Source organism: Aquarana catesbeiana, linkage group LG11 (genome assembly GCF_042186555.1).
Source record: "Aquarana catesbeiana isolate 2022-GZ linkage group LG11, ASM4218655v1, whole genome shotgun sequence".
Taxonomy (NCBI): domain Eukaryota; kingdom Metazoa; phylum Chordata; class Amphibia; order Anura; family Ranidae; genus Aquarana; species Aquarana catesbeiana.
Window position 1 is genome coordinate 225,843,908 of NC_133334.1, and position 22,346 is coordinate 225,866,253.

The following is a 22,346-nucleotide window of genomic DNA, read 5'->3' on the forward strand; positions in this document are numbered from 1 at the left end:
GACCCAAGAAAAGTAATAGAGGGGAAACCTTCCAATGGGGTCACTAGTTCTGGTGACCTGGGGGTCCCCAGGAAATTCCGTTAATTTGCAGGGATTTCCTCTCACTTCCTGTTTGGCTATGGGACAGGAAGTGAAGGGAAATCTCTGCAATGAAACAGTAATAAGGAGAGCCGGCAAAACTGTAATCCTTGAAGTGTCATTTATTGGTACAACAGAGTGACAATAAAACAATAAAGCTGACGCGTTTCGGCAATAGCCTTAGTCGTAGCTAGAAATCTCTGCAATAAGACACAAACAGCGGAAAAAAAATATTCTGGCAGGGGTTAAAGCCCTCCCTTGCTCTATGCAAAATTAAAAAAAAAAAGTTTTGCATATGATTCTACTTGAATTGGTGCACTAAAAAGACAAATTGCCCAATCGGGAACTATGTGTGTCACCTGTGTGGCTGTGCAATGTTAAAAATGTATGCAAGTCACAAGACTAGCTGCAGAGAATTACTAATCCTTTGGCGGGTAAAACAGTAGACATATATGTGTTTTAAGTGTGTATTAAACGGTTTCCCTGTATTTAGCTGTTTTATTTTAATAGAATGGCAGGTGGATGAATGAATGGTGCACTTCATCCATTCAAAGGGTTCATAGTTCTGTCTAATTAAACAAAGGTTTAGAGATACTCATGGGTCTTGCAGCAGAGATAAGGCAAAGCAACGTTTTGAAGGAGCTCAGTCCGCTTTTCTTAAGACTTTGATCAAGGATTGCAACACATATTTTATCTTACATTTTTTGTAAGTTTAGTGATGGTGGTGGTGCAATCTTTCTTCGTGCTGTGCTTGCGCTAAGTGATGCAGCATAGTGAGCATAATGATTACACTGAACATTATTATGTCTCCTCACGTATCACTAATTTACTAGCAGAAATATCAGTCTGGATGTCACACCACTTCCTCAAACTCAATCTATCCAAAACCGAACTTATAATTTTCCCTCCCCCATATGCCCCTTCCCCCGATCTCTCTGTCAAAATCGATGGCACAACTATAAGCCCATCCCCACATGCTAAGGTTCTAGGTGTAGTCCTGGACTCTGAACTCTCCTATAAGCACCACGTCCAATCACTGTCCAAATCTTGGCGCCTCAACCTCCGCAACATCTCCAAAATACGCCCCTTTCTAACCAATCACACAACAAAGTTTTTAATTCACTCGCTTGTCATCTCTCGCCTCGACTACTGCAACTCCCTTCTCATTGGCTTACCTCTACATAGTCTATCACCTCTCCAATCCATCATGAATGCTGCTGCCAGACTCATTCACCTTACCAATCGCTCTGTCTCTGCTACCCCTCTCTGTCAATCCCTCCACTGGCTTCAGCTCGCCCAACAAATTAAATTAAAAATACTAACAACTACTTACAAAGCCATCCACTATTTAGCCCCCAGCTACATCACTAGCCTAATCTCTAAATACCAACCTACTCGTTCTCTTCGTTCCTCTCAAGACCTTCTGTTCTCTAGCTCCCTCGTCACCTCTTCCCATGCTCGCCTCCAGGACTTTTCCAAAGCCTCTCCAATCCTATGGAATGCCTTACCCCAATCTGTCTGCTTATCTCCTACTCTATTAGCTTTTAGACGATCCCTGAAAACCCTTCTCTTCAGAGAAGCCTACCTTACCCACACCTAACAACTGTTTTTTTTATTTTCTCCATCAGCTCACCCCCCACAGTTATTACCTTTTTGTTTCCACTTGACCCTCCCTTCTAGATTGTAAGCTCTAACGAGCAGGGCCCTCAGATCCCTCCTATATTGATTTGTATTGTAAGTGTACTGTCTGCCCTCATGTTGTAAAGCGCTGCAAAAACTGTTGGCGCTATATAAATCCTGCATAATAATAATAATTAGCGCGATTTAACAGTTTGTGCAGCATTTACAACATGAGGGCAGATAGTACAGTTACCCTCATAGCAACAGACTTTTTACTGAAGTCAATATATTTTCTAGGAGACTTGTCCAGTAACCAACTTTCCATCAGTTGTTATTTAGCAATAATTTTGGTAGTTACTAGAGGAAGAGCATATATTTCATACAGCAGATAAAAATATGGAACAAAAAGCATGCAAAAGGTGACAAATTAGAAGAAAATGTACTTTAATTATAAGCGGATACTGCTGGGTAAGGAACAACATAGGGATCTTTGAATAAGTTCCACTTGAAAGCAATGCATGGGTATTTTGTTAGAGATAATCTCAAACAAAATGCATTTGTTAATTCTATATGAATAGAGTAGAAGACAGACGTTGACAGCTGGTCTTGACACCAACATGTCAAACAGTCATTATAAGAACTATCTGCCTTGTGTTTGTTGTCCATGTTGCCTTCTTTCCATGGGAGAATCTTGCACATATAGACCTTTGATTGTTGGCTGGAATGTAGTGGTTTGTTTGCTGGTGCCTCTTATGGCTGGGGAGACTTCCACTTCGCCCTCAGAAACACAGAGCTTAAGCAGCGTTGGCTTTGAACTTGAGATCCCTGACCTCTAAATCTCTGCTGCTGGATACTTTGCATTCCACCACGAGTCTCTGCCAAGATAATATTTCACAACACTACACTACTTTTCCAGAGATCCCATGTTCCTGCAAATTTATATTCAATATATCAGTGTTATGATCAAAGTAGACTATTAATGGGGTTCCTGATGGAAATGCCTTTAGCACCTGTCTACAAAGAAGAAAAATGTTGGTGGGGTCAAGATATTTTTGCCTTTGTTTCACCTAGAATGGCCTTTCTCAACCTTTTGAAACCAGAGGAACTCTTGAAATAATGCTAAAATGATTATGTCTAAAGCTCATGGTATAATAATGTGATCAGTTAGTTGTAGAAAGACCTTGTCCTTTATGTTGATGGATGCTCAGTTGTCAAGGAACCTCTAGCAACCTCTGGTACCCTGTAATCTGGTTTGAGAAAGGAAGCCATAGAGTGTGGCACAGAGGTTTTTGGCTATTAACTATTTCAATACCAGACACATTTACCCCCTTCCTGCCCAGGCCAATTTTCAGCTTTGGGTTAGGACTAAGGCCTTGTAGGCTGAAACGCGTCAACTGATTTAATCAGCGTTTGTTCACTGTGGCTATTCAATAAAATAAAGAAATTTTAAGATCATTTTTTCTACATTACTCTACTCAGCCAGCGACTGTGGATCGAGTACCTGGGAGCTCTGCTATCTATGTGGTGTATGGGTAGTGGCACTGACTTTTCTGTTTATACAATTTTCAGCTTTCACTGCTGTCACACTTTGATTAACAATTGCGTTGTCATGCAACACTGTACCCATATGACATTTTTATAATTTTTTTTCTCATAAATAGAGTTTTATTTTGGTGGTATTTAATCACTGCTGTTTTTTTTTTTTTTTTGCAAGACTGAAAATGTTGACAAAAATGTGTTTTTCTTCGTTTCTGTTATAACATTTTGCAAATAAATAATCCTTCTTTATAAATTTAGGCCAAAATGTGTACTGCTACATTTCTTTGGTGAAAATAACCCAAATCAGTATATATTATTTAGTCTGTAGGAAAGTTATAGAGTCCACAAACTAAGGTATATATATATCTGAAAATTGATCAATTGTACTGACGGTCTCATTTCTTGAGGTCTGAAAATGCCAGAATAATACAAATATCCCCCTAATGACCTATTTTTTGAAACTAGACAGTCCAAGGTATTTAGTAAGTGGCATGGGGAATTTTTTTGAAGTTGTAATTTTTTTCCCAATTTTTTGAAAAATTAGGAAATTAAAAAACCCACATTTTCAAAATGTTTTACAAATGTTGTACATACTGAATAATAATACTGTCACCAGTGCTGTACAGTGTCATCATACGACTGGTGTGGCGGTAATCAGGGACACTGACTGGTGACAATATGTAAAAAAAAAATTAAAAAATTGTAATAATTGTTTCAACAATGTTTTTTATTACATTTTTTGTTTTACATACAGTGACCAGAGCAATACAGTGTACCACATTAACACTGTGCTACTCTGGGGGGGTGATCAGGATTTTGTTTTTTACACTCTATGATTGCTTAACCGCTTCTGGACCGCCCCACTTACATTTACTGCGGCAGGGCGGCCCGGGTGCGCAAAACCACGTTCCTGTACGTGATTTCGTGCACAGGGTTTATGGGGTTGCGCCACCACCATGCCGCTCCCGCTGTGATTGGACACAGCAGGAGCCAATCGTTCTCAGGAGAGACGGATCATCGGTGTACCGATGTTAAAAGCACACATCTGATCTATCAGGGAGGAAAAGTGAGAGATCGTGTTTCAGCTAAGCTGATTTACAATCTCTATTTTACTCCAGTGAATCCACTCCCCCCACAGTTAGAAACACCTCCCAGGGAACACATTTAACCCCTTGATCGCCCCCTAGTCAACTCCTTCCCTGCCAGTGCCATTTATTTAGTGATCAGTGAATTTTTATAGCACTGATCACTGTATTGGTGTCACTGGTCACCAAAAAGTGTCACTTAGGGTCAGATTTGTCCACTGCAATGTCGCAGTCCCCCTAACAATCGCAGATTGCCACCATTACTAGTAAAAAATAAATAAATAAAGGTCCCTAAATCTTTTCCGTAGTTTGTAGGCGCTATAACTTTCACGCAAGCCAATCAATATACGCTTATTGGGATTTTTTTTTACCAAAAATATGTAGCCAAATACATATTGGCCTAAATTGATGAAGACATTTTTTTTGGATATGTATTATAGCAGAAAGTAAAAAATGTTTTTTTTTTTCAAAATTGTCAGTCTTTTTTTTGTTTATAGCACAAAAAAATAAAAACCGCAGGGGTGATCAAATACCACCAAAAGAAAGCTCTATCTGTGGGAAACAAAGGACAATTTTATTTGGGTACAGCGTGGCAAGACCGTGCAATTGTTGGTTAAAGTGGCGCAGTGCCGTATCGCAAAAAATGGCCTGGTCAGGAAGTGGGTAAAACCTTCCGGGGCTGTAGTGGTTAAAGCTGTGAATTTTACAGTTATACGCAACCATTTTTTTCTGAATGAAAACTACTCATTCGGTGTTTACTATTGTGAGGAGCTTTGATTGGCCACAGCTATTCCCATGGTACAGATGGGCTGTGATTGTCCCTGTCTGTACCATGTGATGACTGTGACCAATCACAGAGCTCATCACAATAGTACACAATGAAAGGCACAAAGGATGATTGCACCAGAGTACGAGGCATGATTCTGTGAAGATGTCATATAACGTCCTCCCAGAACAACAGTGCTCCCGTCCAGCTGTCATTTTACAATAGGCTGGGCGGGAAGGGGTTAAAGTGTATTTAACGCAGGGGTCTCAAACTGGTGGCCCTCCAGCTGTTGTGAAACTACAAGTCCCATGAGGCATTGCAAGGCTGACAGTTACAAGCATGACTCCCACAGGCAGAGGCATGATGGGACTTGTAGTTTCGCAACAGCTGGAGGGCCGCCAATTTGAGACCCCTGATTTAAAGCAACATATATATATATTTTTTTAAAGTGGAATGGGGGGTTTTGAGTAAAGCTCCACTTAATTTGATTGGATTCTGTTGTACTGTATAATGTGTAAAAACTGTCATTTGTGTCACTGTCATGTGTTCAGATACCTGTACATGTAATTATGACACATTTGCATATTTTAGGCTTGATCTTTCGATTATAATCTTGTTGGCTATTTGCCCTTTTTTGCATCTGCAGATAGTAAATGTCCATAATGGAAAACTCCACTTGCAGGAAGACCGTTGATACATATAGGCTGTCATCACCATGTCTATAGTCACGTGAACCATTCAGCAGCTTGACTTGGGAGCCAAAACTGGTCAGGCTGAATAGTTGTATCAATTGACTGGTGCAGCATAACTTCAATGAGTGCTATAGTCTTTTTAATATTTTTAGATATACAAATGAGAAAGCTCATCCTAATGAAAATAATCTCAATGTGTACAAGTATTAGGTACTATTTTATTGTAGATAATAGTGTTATTTGGTACATCTGACATGTCCACTGTTGACTCATTAAAATAAGAATTGGAAGTTCTGATTTAACTTAACAGAAGTATTTTAATGAGTAACATTTTTGTATCTGTTTTTTGCAGAATGTACTGGCCAAAGCTCTATACGACAATGTGGCAGAGTCCCCGGACGAGCTATCCTTCCGAAAAGGGGATATCATGACAGTGCTGGAGCGTAATACTCAAGGTCTAGACGGATGGTGGTTGTGTTCTCTACATGGACGACAGGGCATTGTTCCTGGAAATCGGCTTAAGATTCTAGTGGGTATGTATGACAAGAAACAAGGTGCTGCTGGTGATCAAGGTCCACAGAAGCCTCAGCAACAATCCCAGCAGCAGCCACTCCAGACTCCATTGCCTTATAACAACCAAGGTGTCTATAATGTCGTCTCCTCAAACCAGTATGCACCTATGCATCCTTACCAGAGCCCAAGTGCAGACAATGTTTACTTGGTTCCAGCACCACCTAAAGGGCAACAGACACTTTACCAGAGCCCTCAGGGGCCACAGCACCCAGGTCAAACAACCCCTTCCAAGCAATCTACCTTGTATCAGAGCCAGCTTCCTCAACATCAGTTCTCTAGTCAAGACATTTATCAGGTCCCACCTTCCATGAATCAACCACAGGAACTATACCAAGTCCCAGTGGGATCCACCAGCCCCCCTCAGTCTCAGGATGTTTATCAAGTCCCACCATCGGTTAGAGCAGGACAAGAAATCTACCAGGTGCCACCATCAATGACCCAGCCACAAGACATTTACCAAGTGCCACCATCTATGGATATGCGAGGGGGGGATCCCAGGAAAGCACCAGGAAAGGTAAGAGAGCTCCTGATATATACATGAAATTGGCTGATTGTAATAGAGTAATGCCGCGTGCACACGAGTGGACTTTACGGCAGACTTTGCCCGGCGGACAGGATTTCGTCGGACAATTCGATCGTGTGTGGGCTCCAGCAGACTTTGTTTTCTCAAAAGTTGGACGGACTTAGATTTGAAACATGTTTTAAATCAATCCGTCGAAATCGAGTCCGGTCGAAAAGTCCGCTCGTCTGTATGCTAGTTCGAAGGACAAAAAGCCACGCTCGGGCAGCTATTGGCTACTGGCTATGAACTTTCTTGTTTTAGTCCAGTCGTACGTCATCACGTACAAATTTGACGGACTTTGGTTGATTGTGTGTAGGCAAGTCCATTCATTCGGAAAGTCCGTCGTAAAGTCCGCCGGGCAAAGTCTGCCATAAAGTCTGCTCGTGTGTACGCGGCATAAGCCTGAAATGTCGTTCACTGAGACTCGAGTGGTGAGATGCTTCTGCCAAAAATCTCACTAAGGCTAGGTTCACACTGATGCTGTGCGACTTAAACACATTTTATAGTGCGATTTTCAAGGAGCACATCCAGTGCGAGTTGATGCAGTTCCAATATGTTCGTTCTGGAATGCATCCGAAATCGCATCAATGTGAGCCAGGTCTAAATGAGAGATTTGTAACATTGGTAAACAATTTAACCTGTCAGTAAGTTTTCAAATTTAATTGGCCATAGTCTTTAAATTATTACTAATTTCATTCTATATGAATAAAATAATAGCCCCTGTTCACACCGAATCCGACTTTGAAATCGTGCAACTTCACTTGAAATCACACGATTTCAAAGCCCCAGGTCGCCCTGACCTGGGGCTTTGAAATCGTGCAGGTCACTGACTTCGGGTGCGACTTGGCTGACATCTGTGCGAATTCATGCAAAGATGTCTGTGCACCTGCAATTGCAAAAAATATTGCAGGAACCTTTTTTCAAAGCTGTGCGGCACTGCAAAGTTGGCGTTTCACTGATTTGAACAGTTCCATTGCCGACAATAGGGTGCGATTTGGACCTGTCAAATCACATGACGAGTCGCACCGGTGTGAATGACGGCTAAAGGTTTAGTTTTACCCACTTTAACTTATTACTTAGAATGAAACTGTATACAGTAGTGGGTAATAGTTTTAATGAGGCCAATTTATGAAGACTAACGTTATATATGATTTTTATTTCTCTGCATCCATACCATTTACCAAAATTTAGAAAAGTTTGCATGAGTAAGCTATGATTTTTAAAGTGCAGTGCAAAAAGATGGTGAAATTACCTATTTAGGAAAAAACTGGCACAGTACAGCAGAAGCAAAGAATACAATCATTGCGCAGATTTAGTAAGCAGTAAGCACAATCTGTATATTCCGTATATGTAATTAACTCATATAGCATATATGTAAAAAAAAAACAAACAAAAAAAACCTACAATCTACCATGCAAAAAATAAAAAACAGCAATATCGCGATTAATAATACAGCATAATTGATAGCAGGTTTATAGCGTATAGTTGGTGCAATCTGTCTGTTCAAACACAAGTTCCATGTACTGTTTGATGTAGATACTAGGTCTGCATAGGAACATTAATGTCGACACCACAAATCTTGCGTTGCGGCTTTACTTTCAGGCTTTGCTTTAGACATAAAGCAGTCAGAAGTATATAAAAGTTTGATGTGCAGATTAACTCACTGCAGAGAATTTGTGGGCCTTTAAGATCAATTTCCCCCCCTAAATGTTTTGTCGGACTAATGAGCAGTAAAGATCAAGCAATCGTACATGGTGCGACTGAGTGATATCCGTTAGTTATTGATCTGCTAGAAATGAGCTTTGATTGAGCTGCACTCTGATAATCTGCTGCCAGAGGGGAGGTATGCATGTTTGCTAGAAATATAATTGTGGTAAATCAGCTGGTAGCTATTTTTTGTGTGTATTTAGTGCTAAGAGGAGCTCTATCTATATAGCTGATTGCATCAGAGCTACGTTCTTATTTAAAGTGGAACTTTAGTCAGACAATTAAAGCGTTTCCAACAGTAAAATCAGTCTGTATATGCAGTAAAGCATGCTTGTTATACTCACTGTGGAACCTGTGTGGAAGGGGTTAATCCTGCGCATTGTGTAAAAAGGCTGTCTTCTCTTATCCTCCCCTTCTTGCATTGCCCCCAAAATATATCCGGATAAGACAGAGTTAGTGGAGTCAGGCTGCACATGCTCAGTTTGGTGTGTGTTGCTAAAGAATGTTTTTTTTTTTTTTTTCCTTGGGAGGGTGCATGTGATCAGCACAGGGCCAATCAGCACTGTCCAGACAGAGGGTCAGGGGTCCTGCATCCTGATAGGACAGCCAGTGCAGTATGAAAACTCCTCCTACAAGCTTTAACCAGGCACTGATAGAAGTCAAGAAAAACAACAACAAAGGGCAGGCTAAGCACATAAATTCACCTCAACAATTAAGGTGGATCCTCATGGATCCTACACCGTGTACGGTGCTGTTGCGGTAACTGAACATATAACAGAAACAAATAGTTCAGGTGTGAGGCACCTGAAAAGAGTTACTTATGGCAACAGAATACAATCCTTTTAAGAGTATCAAAAATTTCATATTTATTAAATTAATTTCGAACAAATTGGCAAAATGATAAACTGAATAAAATGAAAAAAATTAGGTAGCAGTCTCACTGTAAAGGCCAATAAAAACTCACTACTATATCTGATGCATCACACAAACACAAAAACATAAGACACTACATATAACAATTAAAAAGAAGCATTGAGACACCGCATTACAACAGACAGAAGTCAGAAGACTGCTATATACTGCTGATGAGAAAATGTATTTACCAGTTGATATTTACTAAAATGATTACATTTCCATGTTCTGTGTACTGTGGGAGACCAGATATAGTGAATGCAGGGTCCTGGGTTCAGTAACACTTTAAAGCGCTTGTATATTCTTTTTTTTTAACTTTTACCTACAGGTAAGCTTATAATAAGGTTTACCTGTAGGTAAAATGAATATCTCCTAAACCTGTACGGATTTAGGAGATATTTACTTTGTATGCAGCCGCTGACGTCAGCAGCGCATGCGCTGTGAAGGCCCAGCTGAAGGTCTGGGAGATGCTGCCGGACCTTGCCGGGAAGACATAATCGCGGCTTCGGCCACTCACAGCCGCGATAGCTGGAAGAAACGCCGAGGGAACATGTCAGCTCCGTCAGCATGGCCCGGGATCGGATGTCGAGGCTTCGTTCTCGCGCTGCATACTAGTTCATTATGCCTTTGCCTTGCAGGTTTTTTTGTTTAAAAAAAATAAATAAATCTGTGCGGGTATACAACTGCTTTAAGTCCTGCTAGATCACTTCAGGCTGGCCAGTTTTGCAGGTATAGCTATGTAAAACATTAAAAATAAGTGTCTATACTGTTTAAAATCCCGTAACACACTGTCTCGCCCTGCTCTGCACATGCTGAGTTGCTATCTATTTTTCGCAACAAATGTAGTGGCCAGTCTGCTGACAGCCTAAATATTTACTGCTGCTCAAGGGCTCTGGACTTCAGCAAAATGGCAGCCTCCGGCAAGAAGAGACAGGAGCAATGCTCGAGGCAATTTACAGCACACACTCATTTTGGTAGCATAAGCAATGATAACATTTCCATACAGCGGTGTGGAGGCCAAAATGTCATTTAAATTAAATTTAAAGCACCCAAAAGAGGAACTTCCCCTTTAAGGCCTCCTCCCCGGCTACTGTTTGTGAAACTGAGTGGCCAATGTTTTGTTCCAAAGCTGACCTGGGCTTCTTTTCTGTACAGTGTGGTGCCCAGATCATAGAATTGAACGGATAGTGATGGTGGAAGGGAAGCTTTGCTGGATGTCTCTCTCATACCTCCCAACATTTTGAGATGGGAATGAGGGACACCTACTAGCAAATCTATGTAGGCATAGGACACGCCTCCTGCCACGCCCCCTTAAAGGAGAATTAACCCCCAAAAAAAGGTTAATTAAATCCACAAGTGCTTTTTTTTACCACTACTATTCCTTTATATTGGCTTTTAAAATGTACAAATGCAGCAATTTAGAAATTGGATGAAAGGTTTAGCACTGGGAACACTTTTTGAAAGATAAAAAGTGCATTTTATATACAATTATATAGATCAGACCAAAATGAGGGACAAATGAGGAGCTATGAGGGACAGAGGGACATTGCTCCAAATCAGGGACAGTTGGGAGGTATGTTAAAAGGACTGTTAGCATTTTTTAAAAAGTCACTGTGATTTTGGGTCCAGTTTAAATCCATGGTTGGAATTTTCTAATTAACCTTGAGCTACAAATAGTGTTATTCACTGCGTATCAATTTTGCCACGTTAAATGAACATAATTAAAGCGCCCATTCATCTGCAGTCATATTTTAAAAGCACGTTTTGTCTTTTGTTGCATTGCTTTCATCTCGGCTCCCTTTGTGTGTGCCGTGACCCAGCCCCTCCCCCCACTGACTTTGTACTGACTGCCATTATGGTGAAATTAAGCATAACTGGGAGCTGGAAGAGGTGTCTGCTGAACTTGCAGCATATCAATAATGTCACCACACAATAGACATAGACATCAGCATTGCTAAGGTTGTCTTCTTAGCACGACTGTTTTATTATTATGCACATAGCTTTTGTAATTCAATTATCAATTGTTAATAAATATATAGCACATCCAAAGCTCAGCATTACAAAGCGGCTTAGTGGTTAGCCCGTCAGCACTGGGGGCCTTGGTTTGGTCCAAGGAGTTTGCATGTTCGCTCTGTGCTTGCATGGGATTTCTCCCACTCCCCACATGCTGGTAGGTTAATTGGCTCTTGTACAAGTCCCTGGCCCTGATATGTGTATGTATGTATGTGAGATCGGGACCTTGGATTGCAAGGTCTGTTGAGGGCAGGGACCGATTTGAATGTATAATATGTAAAGCTCTGTATAAATTAACATTGCTTTATAAAAACCTATAATAAATAAAATACAAATTATAGTATGGGACTTTAGTTTTTAGTATTGAGAGCCTGGCAGCAGGTTTTGGCACAAGAAACAAGTGTAAAAATATATTTTTTTTGTAAAGATTTGAGCTTTTCGTTATTGAAACCGGGGGGTCTGGGAGAAGCGGCATTGGGTGGGCTTCACTGGCAGGATCAGCAAGTATTTGTGGCAATCTAATGGAAAACTGTAAGTACAGATGCATTTACAACGAAGCACTGCAGCAGATATATTTTAATTGGATTTCATAGTTCTACTTTATTGAGGGCCTGTACTATGGAAGCCTGACTGAAACAATTACAAGCAGAGGGCAAAGTACTAATCAGCACTATTGCATACCTCCCAACTTTTTGAGATGGGAATGAGGGACACCTATCAGCAAAAGTATGCAGGCATAGGACACATCCCTGGCCACACCCCCTTAAAGGAGAATTGTACAAAAAAAAACAAGATTTGTTAAACCAACAAGTGCTTTTTTTACCACTACTATTCCTTTATATTGGCTTTTGGAATTTACAAATGCAGCAATTTAGAAATCAGATGAAATGTTTAGCGCTGGAAAACACTTTTTGATAGATAAAAAGTGCATTTTATATATAGATGTAGATCTATATAGATCAGACCAAAATGAGGGACAAATGAGGAGGAATGAGGGACAGAGGGACATTGCTCGAAATCAGGGACAGTCCCTTAAAATCAGGGACAGTTGGGAGCTATGCTATTGCCTGTAGGCTTCTGTCAACTGATCTTTTCCTCATTGCTGACTCACCATGCCTTGTTCTGCACTGTGTCTATGTGTGGAGGTGGCTGTCTTGGTAAAGGCAGGAATTTGCTTCCTTTTTGTCAGAACTGCTCCCTCCCACCAGATTACTGATGGAATATTGATCCAGCATCAGGAGAGGTGGGGAAGTAGAGATCCACAGAATGAATGAATGAAGCAGAAGCAGGGAGAATCTTGCATTGCAGTTCCTCAGGTACAGCTTCCTCTCCAGCAAGAACAATAAGGCCCCTTTCACACTGGGGCAGTGTGCTTGCAGGTTAGGAAAAAAAGTCCTGCAAGCAGCATCTTTGGGGAGGTGCGGGAGTGGTGAATACACCGCTCCCAAAATACTCTGCCCATTGAAATGAATGGGCAGCGCTGCCAAAGCTCCTGCAAAGCGCTTCAGCAGCGCCACAACACGGGCGCTTTTAAACCTTTCTTCGGCCGCTAGCGGGGGTTAAAAGCGCCACGCTAGCGGTCGAAAAGCACCGCTATGACAGCGGCAAAGTGTTGCTTTACCGCTAACGCCAGCACTGCCCCAGTGTAAAAGTAACCCAATTCCATTGCACAGAGCAGGTAAGTATATATATAAAAAAAATACCTTTACAATCACTTTTAAGTTTTTTTTTTTACCTTAAAGTGGAGTTCCACCCAAAAGTGGAACTTCCACTCATCAGATTCCTCCCCCCCTCCGGTGACACAGTTGGCACCTTTCAGGGGGGAGGGGGGTACAGATACCTGTATATTACAGGTATCTGTACCCACTTCCGGCATAGATAGCCGCAGAATCTGCGGTTATTTACGCCACTTCCTGCTCCCTCCCCGCTGCCTGCTGGGAAACACACAGGTCCCAGAGGCAGCAGTGACCATCCGTATTGCGCTGCGCGACTCGCGCATGCGCAGTAGGGAACCGGGAAGTGAAGCCACACGGCTTCACTTCCTGATTCCCTTACCGAAGATGGAGGCGGCAGCACCCGAGGACGGAGAGACGCTTCGACCTCGGGTGCCGACATCGCGGGCGCCCTGGACAGGTAAGTGTCCATGTTTTAAAAGTCAGCAGCTGCAGTATTTGTAGCTGCTGACTTTTAAAAAAAAATTTTTCGGCGGCGCTCCACTTTAATGCATTCTATGCACTAAGGTAAAAAACCTTTTGTGCTGAAGTTCCCCCCAGACCCCCCTTTTTCTTACCTGAGCCTGATCTGATCCAGCGACATGCAAGATAGCAGTGGCTCCTCCCATTGTCTCCCTCCTCATTGGACAGATTGAAGGCAGCAGAAACCATTGGCTTCCGCTGCTGTCAATCAAAAGCTGTGACATGGGAGTTGTCTGTGTCAATGGATGCAGCGGGACTCGGGAGTGAGCACCCACAGGTTCCCCCAAGGAAAGCGAATTTCCGTGGGGGCACCCAATGAAGAGGAGCGACCTGGAGCGCCGGCGGGGGGACCCCCGAAAGAAGAGGATTGGGGCTGCTCTGTGCAAAACCATTGCACAGAGCAGGTAAGTATAGACATGTTTGTTATTTTAATTAAAAAAAAATAAACGGAGGGTTTATTAACACTTTTAAGTAACACATTGCATGGGATACAAGAAAGAACAAAGGCCAAATAAAAAATAATATAGTAAGCAGTATGCATTTTACAATAAATGCATGTTTCATTTTTGTTTCACATTAGTCCCTCCTTATGACTCTGCCCATAGGCCACAAATTACTATTATTTAGCCAAGTATGTGTTTATAAGTGTAAGCTGCCATGTCTGCCATTTATGTAAAATCTAATGAAGTATGAAGTATATGTTCCATATATTATAGGACCTTATAGACCCCCATGTTCGTACATCACACAGGCTTGGCATTACAGCTGTCCTATATGGATTGTACTGATTTTTTCCTTACTGTGAAAAATTCTGCCAAATTGTGCTATTTGCAGTAAATAATTTGTCATTATTTTGGTCTTTTTAAAAGGAACAATGTCTATTGTACACAACATATACTATAAATATTCTGATAATGAAAAACAAGACCTAACTAAAAGCAGCTGGTCAAGCCTTCAAGGTAATAATTTTCTGTATAATTACATAGGGCCGTGGGAGGAGCACACACACGCAAATGACTTGTTTTCACAAAGTTTTCATGGAAACTGGTTTTGGATGCGTTTTTAGTTTCTCTTTTTTGGCTTTAATGTTAAGCCCATAAAATTTTCTTGGAATCGCTGAAGCCAACCAAGGCAAAAAGCTGAGGCCTGGGGGGAATGTCTGTTTCTGTATGTACAAGCATATGTGTTCAAGCATGTATTCATATGTTCTTATGATCAGTTCCTCAGACATATAAGGGCTGGTTTGACTCATGCCAATGCCCAGAAGCTAGGTAGCCCATGCACCTAAAAATAAAAGCTGGCACCTTTTTGAGCCTTTTCTATTATCAATGGTATTATAGGACTTTGACTCCTTTACGGTCAGTCCTAGACTGGCCTGACTGGTTCCTGAGTTTGGCATCACTTTGTCAATCTCTGCAGCAGCTAGCTCCTATGCAGGTTGACTGGTATCTCTTGGTGCCTGCATGAATATTTGGGATCTTTGTAGATCACTGCAAGAGCCTGAAATCCTGGGTTCTTCAGTGATTAAGTCCACATTCACATACGTGCGGGACGCGGTTCCCAGCATGGGGTCTGGTGCGATCCCTGTCCACCGGTTCAAGTGCGAATCATGTCCGAATTTGTGCCTGAATTCGCACCTGAACCGGACCCAAAGAAGCTAAGGACCCTTTTTGGGATGTGGACCACGGCCGCCCCAGACCTGTGTGAATCGGCTCCATTGTGAGCCCGGCACACTTGCCTGTCATGCATATTGGATGCGGGTTTCCCCCATGTGAACCCAGCCTAAAATTGCAACCAGAGCTTGCATGGAAGCCACATAGCCTGACCCTTCCTGTCTCCATATTGGCTAGTAAATGTGATGGGTGGCCTCACTGACCAATAGGGAGATGCAGGTAAGTGGGATGGGGAAGGCTGTATGACGACTATCTAAGCTTTGGTTACAGTACACATCATAGAGCTTCTCTATAGTGTAGCAGTGTATTCTCCTCATAGACAACACTAATGCAGGCCATACATAGCTTGAATTCCGAACTATTTGTCAATCGAAAATGTGTGCGTTTTGTAATCCGATGGTGCCACCATTGACTTCAAAATTCTACCAACCAAGCCTTCAGTTTCACCTCATGTTGCTATGGAAAAAAAAAATTTGTGGCTGAGAATCTTCTTTTCTTTCCAGGTCCCAGCTCATGCGCATTTCTTTTTCAATTAAAGTTGAAAATTTCCAACATGTCCGTTCACTCAAATTCGATGGCTGCACGAAAATGGGTCGTTACTGTGGCTCCACTAATGGTAGAAAATCTAACAATTATTCAAAGGTGTGATTTTCAAAAAAAAAATCGCTTGGAATTTGACACATGTATGGCCACCATAACTCTAATGCCGCGTACACACGAGTGGACTTTTCAACCAGACTGGTCCGACGGACCTAGACCGGCGGACAATTCGACCGTGTGTGGGCTTCATTGGACCTGCAGCTGACTTTTTTGGTTGAAAATCTGACGGACTTTAGATTTGGAACATGTTTGAAATCTTTACGTCGGAACTCCGCCGGACCCAGTTCCTATCGAAAAGTCCGCTTGTCTGTATGCCAGTCCAACGGACGAAAACCAACGCTAGGGCAGCTATTGGCTACTGGCTATCAACTTCCTTATTTTAGTCCGTTCGTATGTCATCACATACGAATCCGTTGGACTTTGGTGTGATCGTGTGTAGGCAAGTCCGTTTGTTCGGAAAGTCCGCCGAAAGTCCGTTGGATAGACCGTCAGACCAGTCCGGTCGAAAAGTCCGCTCGTGTGTACGCAGCATTGGAAGTGTGTGAAGATTGAAGCACAAACCTCCTAGAAACACTGATCCTCTTGGTAGTAGACCCGTTTAGCTTGTTCTCCCCTTACCTCCTGGGACTTGACTGACAGTCCATGTTTGTGCAGGCTGCGGATTTGTCATTTAACTTTCAGCCGAGAAATGAAAAATAAGTCCTAAACCTGTGTTTGCAGCAAGCGAAATATTATGATTCAAGAGATTCAAGAGACGATAATGCAGAAGAGCACCCTGCATCCTTGTAAACTCGAGGAGTAATTCCCTGTCAGTAGTTCACTTAATTTGCTAGCTTAATTGTTTATGATATAGATGTAGGGCAGGGGTGCTCAAACTTTTTGAAGAGCAAGGGCCACTTAGGTGATTTGGTTACCGATCGAACTTCACTGGGCCTTCACTGCCCCCCAAACCACAAATGTAAACGAGCCTATCCTGTCCCGAGCCCCATATAAGGCTGCTATCACACTGATGCACTTCAGTTTACCCTTTTTTTTTTATAACTGCTAATATGCCCATTGCAAAATTGCAGCGTATGTGATGTTTAATACATGGACCTTTTCCTCTTCCAGCTTCTGCTGAGATCACTTTCCGTGCTGCTAGAAAGGTCCCAGGTGAAGTGCACTTGGCATCACTCTGCCTGGAGTCAGTGCTGGGAGCAGTGGGAGCAGAAGCGGCATAAGCCAATGCTTCCACTGTAGCGCCGGTGTTCTGTCAAAATAGAAAAGTCATCAAGATCTCCAAATACGTCACTTCCTGTTACTGTAAACCATCAATAACTGGAGATTTCGACGATTTGCTGTTTCAGCACAACATTGGCAACCATATACACTCTGGTACACGAACACTTTGCTGTTTAACTCAAGAGCGGGTAACAAGGAAAAAAGTTGTCGGAGGCGGCCATTTTGTTGGTTAGTATCTGAGCAGACTAACCATGTCCGCTCATAAAACCGGTGTTGTGTTAAAACAGCAAGTCGTCGAAATCTACAATTGATGATGCTTTATCTCCAATTACTGATAGTTTACAGTGACGTAATTGGAGATCTTGATGAATTGGCTATTTTGACAGAACACCGGCTCCTCCACGGGCTCCTACTGCCTCCACTGCCGGAGCCGGCTCCATGCACTCTGATGTGCTCTGGGATGGCAGGTCTGCAACCTGTTGATCGTGATCTGAGCTTGCCAACCCACCATCCCAGAGCATGGACGTGCCTTTCCCTGGTTTGAGGTCGCGGGCCACATCAGAGGGCTCCACCTCTAAGGGTACTAAAGTAGGTGTCCCATGGTGGCTAGGTTCAAGCTTGAGCTTCTTTAAGCATGTTTATTATTATGAATTTGTGTTATACACACATTTCTCAGGCCTTTTATGGGCTTGAGTGTTTTTGTTATAGCCAATGGAAAGCTAGTTACTAGGTGAAGTAGAGGCAAAAAGTTTCAACAAAAAGGTGCATTCCAGATGTTTTCAGGCTTTTTCAGGCATTAAAGTCTATAGGGACCAAAAACAGATGACTGCTTCAAAGAAGCTCGGGTACTTTTTTGAGCTTCGAGCAACAAAATGCTCAGGTTTGAACGGACACCATAAGACACAATAGGAATCCACATACATGTCAAGCGTTGAAGCCCTTCTAGAAATGTTCAGGTGTGGACCAGGGCTCATTGTTTATAATGAAGCACTGACTGATTTTGTTCAGTTCGCTATGCATAATGTTATAAGCACATAAGTAGAACTAAGAATGTACACAAAATATGTATGTAGTTTCTTTTGGCAGAGCTCTTTAAATCTCTAACATGCCCTCGAAACAATTGTTCTGGTTTCTGAAGCTGGGGGGCTGCTGATGATGTACTTTCAATCAGACACGGGCTATAATTTGATGTCTGTGCCCTCCCTCCTATTAGATCATTGGCAGTAAACGAAGCCATGCTCTGTCTGCCCCCACCATTATAGGAATTATCCTACAAACATATCAGGACTGTTGCTTTGGTAACTGGGTTATGTTATGTGTTCAGCTTAAATGCAGACATCACTTAGCGGAGTTCCTCTTTAGGAATGTTTATTATAAACAGATACATAATTGGTAATAATGTGGGGGAGCGTTTAAACAGGGAAATATAAAGAGACATAAGACAAGTGTGTTTTCCGAGTTTAGGAGACAGCATGCAGCTGGCAGGCTACTAATTAGAAATTAACTCTAATTATGGCTCATTTAACATGCAACCCATGCAGATGGGCCACTGCGGGACTGGCAGGAGTTGTGCATCCGCTCCCTGTCTGACTTGCTTTTATGTGTGGTGGGGTGAAAAAGTATTCCTTTGTGACTCGTAAACCATGTCAAATGAGGAATGATGCCAACATGAAAAGGTTAGGTTGACTTTTTGCTCACTGTATGTAACTTCATAGTTGCAGATTAAAGCGGTTCTAAAGTTAAGACATTTTTTTCAAAATATCTTACTACTTGCTCCTTCCAATCCCCCCCCCCCCATCCTAAATCCTTTCTCGATCGATCGCTGTGACGTTGTAGCAGGATCCATTGGCATGCTCTCAATCAAATCCTGTGAGGTGGGGGCGGGGCTGAGCTGTGCTGTGTGTGTCTGTAGACGCACACAGTCTTGCACGGGAGTGTGCGTTCATGAGTGCGCCCATACCAAGTGGCTTGCTATGGGGGCACTCAGAGAAGAAGAGGAGTGGAGAGCACCGGTGTGGGAGCCCAGAAGAGGAGATAAGGGATCGTTCTTTGCAGTACGATTGCACTGTGCAGGTAGATATAACATGTTCATTATTTTAATTAAAAAAAAAAAAAAAAAAAAAAGGAGCCATTACAATCACTTTAAACAATGAACTGAGCCTATTTCCAGGTGTTTAATATACCAATACTAGTATCTGTATCAGTGCCAATACTGAGCATTTGCACGAGTACTTGTACTCGTGCAAATGCTTCCATGCTTGACCCGATACCTGGGCAGTCAGGGGTGATCAGTGCGGTAGTGGGGGGAGTTACAAGCACCGATCTCCTTGTAAAGATTTAAGTAAAGCATCTGACAGCCGCCCCCCCCTCGCGCGGCTTTCAGCTGCTTTATTCAAATTTATACAGGGAAATCAGTGCTTGTAACTCCCCCCACCGCCGCTCCGATCACCCCTGACTGTCCCCTGTGTCTTCCTTTGTGTGCGCTCCTCCTGGTCCCCCTCTCCGTGCTCCTCCGGTCCCCCTCCATATCCTCTGTGCTCCTCCGGTCCCCCTCCATGTCCTCTGTGCTCCTCCAGTCTCCCTCTGTGTCCCCATGCTCCTCCGGTCCCCCTCCGTGTCCTCCATACTCCTCTGGTCCCCCTCTGTCCTCCTCCGGTCTCCCCCTGTCCTGGATCTGTCAGGATAGAGATCGGAGGAAGGAGCCGGTAGATATGTCATTTACCGACTCCTTCCTTTTCTGAATGGACAGAGTCAGTGATCACTGACTCTGTCTATTCATAACTGAGCAGAGTAAACTGAGCAGCCACTGTCTCCTGTCCATTCATTTTCAGTTCAGCTGAGGCTGCAGTGAAAGGGACTGGGGAATCTGTGTCCTCAGTCCCTTTCCCTGTCTCAAGGGGGAGATGTCAGGGGTCTGTTTAGATCTCACCAAAGCCCCCTCCCCCAACAGGGCTGATAAAAAAAATAATAATAATAAAAAATTGTAATAAATATTTAAAAGGTAAAATTGTAAAAAAGAAAGACACTGTCCACCCCCCCCCCCAAAAAAAAAGAAAGCATTGTAAAAAAAAAATAATAATAATAAAAACAATGTATAAAATAGTAAAAAATAAACTACTGACACAGTCCACAATCACATGACATAAAAAAAAAGTATCGGTGTTGGCAAGTACTTGAAAAACTACTTGTACAGTACTTGGTCTTACAAAAGTGGTATCGGCGCAACCCTAGTACCAAGCCTCCCCTACTTAACTTGCTAACAGTCTAATAATCCTTGCCTGCTGGCTCTCAGGAGCGTGCTTTGCTGTGCATTTTGAAAGTATGGTGAGAGATGGCATTAGCACTGCAGTACAGTGGTGTGAACTGAACTAATAGGACATAAAACAGATTGCCTTGTCTATGCATTGGGTTTGCTTTGAGCAAGGCTGCCCAGTGTAACCCAATTTGTATGGTGTGAATGGGCCTTCAGACTCAGATGCAGAACAGGATGTTGCAATCCCTTATAGAAACATGAGTGAATTTTCCTAAACTTTGCCTAGGGCATTCGAGCGAAAGTTCTCCTCTGCCCCCCACCCGCAACCTTTTGGAACATGTCACAGGTCCCAGAAGGCTGTGGGACCAGTCACAAAGTGCAGCGTGGATTACACATGCACACTGGGCAGCCAGCTGTGAAGCCTCAAGGAGCCACAGCTGGCAGCCCACAGTTAACATGCCGGTGCCAGAGACCCGAAGACCTGTGAAGAACCGGTCCAGGTGAGGATGGCGCTGCATCCTTGGACAAGTAAGTGTCTGTTTATTAGTGGGATAGTGGGTTGGTTGGAGCAATTTAAATTGACCTTTTGCAAGTAGAAATTGTCCCAACCAACCTGTTAGCCTCTCCTTAATAATCAACACGTGAACTGGTTATTTAGAACACTTTCTGCACTAATCAACATTATCTTATGGCCTCTTGGTTACAGTCTTTAATTAGGAAACAAAGCCATTTAATTTTAACGTTTATAATTAGGGAACAAAGCCATTTAGATTTAAAGTCAACTTCAACAAAAATTATTGCCTCATTTAGGAAGATGCGGGTTTCTCCACATCAAATCCATATAGCAGGAGACTGTGACTGGCTCTCTATGGAGCCGGTTCACACATCTCCGTAGCGGCTCCGGTGCAGATTGCACAGGAGCCCTGTGCGTCTTTTGGTCCGTTTCAGGTCTAAATTCAGCCCAAAATTTGGGATGAAATTGGAGCTGAAACGATGAATGGAGACGCACCGGACCCCTGCTGTGAGCCGTGTGAACCCAACCTAATGCCCCGCACACACATTCGGACTTTCCGACAACAATACCGTGGAATTTTGTTTGAAGGATGTTGGCTCCAACTTGTCTTGCATACACACGGTCACACAAATGTTGGTCAACAATTACGAATGTGGGAACGCGGTGACGTACAAGACGTACGACGAGCCGAGAAAAAGGAAGTTCAATAGCCAGTGCGGCTCCTTCTGCTTGATTCCGAGCATGAATTAAGTTTTTTGCGTCGGACTTGTGTACACATGATCGGAAATTCTAACAACAAAGTTTTGTTGGCGGAAAATTTGAGAACCTGCTAGCCAACATTTGTTGGTGGAAAGTCCGACAACAAATGTTTGATGGAGCATACACACGGTCAGACTTTCAGCCAACAAGCTCACATCCAACATTTGTTGTCGGAAAATCTGATCGTGTGTATGGGGCATTAGACTTATGCCCCGTACACACGATCGGACATTCCGTCAACAAAATCCATGTATTTTTTCCGACGGATGTTGCCTCAAACTTGTCTTGCATACACACGGTCAAACAAAGCTGGTCGGAAATTCCGAACGTCAAGAACGCGGTGACGTACAACACATACGACGAGCCGAGAAAAATGAAGTTCAATAGCCAGTGCTGCTCTTCTGCTTGATTCCGAGCATGCGTGGAACTTTGTGCGTCGGAATTGTGTACACAATCAGAATTTCCGACAACGGATTTTGTTGTCGGAAAATTGGAGAACCAGCTCTCAAATTTTGTGTGATGGAAATTCTGATGGAAAATGTCCGATGGAGCCTACACACGGTCGGAATTTCCAAAAACAAGCT

At 42.8% G+C, this 22,346-nt stretch overlaps 1 protein-coding gene across 2 annotated transcripts in view; it reads left to right on the forward strand.

Annotated features, from left to right (window-relative positions):
- Nucleotides 1-22,346, forward strand: part of BCAR1 (BCAR1 scaffold protein, Cas family member) — a 206,495-nt gene that overhangs the window by 89,338 nt on the left and 94,811 nt on the right. For both annotated transcript variants that reach the window (XM_073605436.1, XM_073605435.1), the window contains exon 2: nucleotides 6,133-6,867. In XM_073605436.1, coding sequence (XP_073461537.1) covers nucleotides 6,133-6,867 — 735 coding nt within the window. The remainder of the gene's footprint in view (nucleotides 1-6,132; nucleotides 6,868-22,346) is intronic.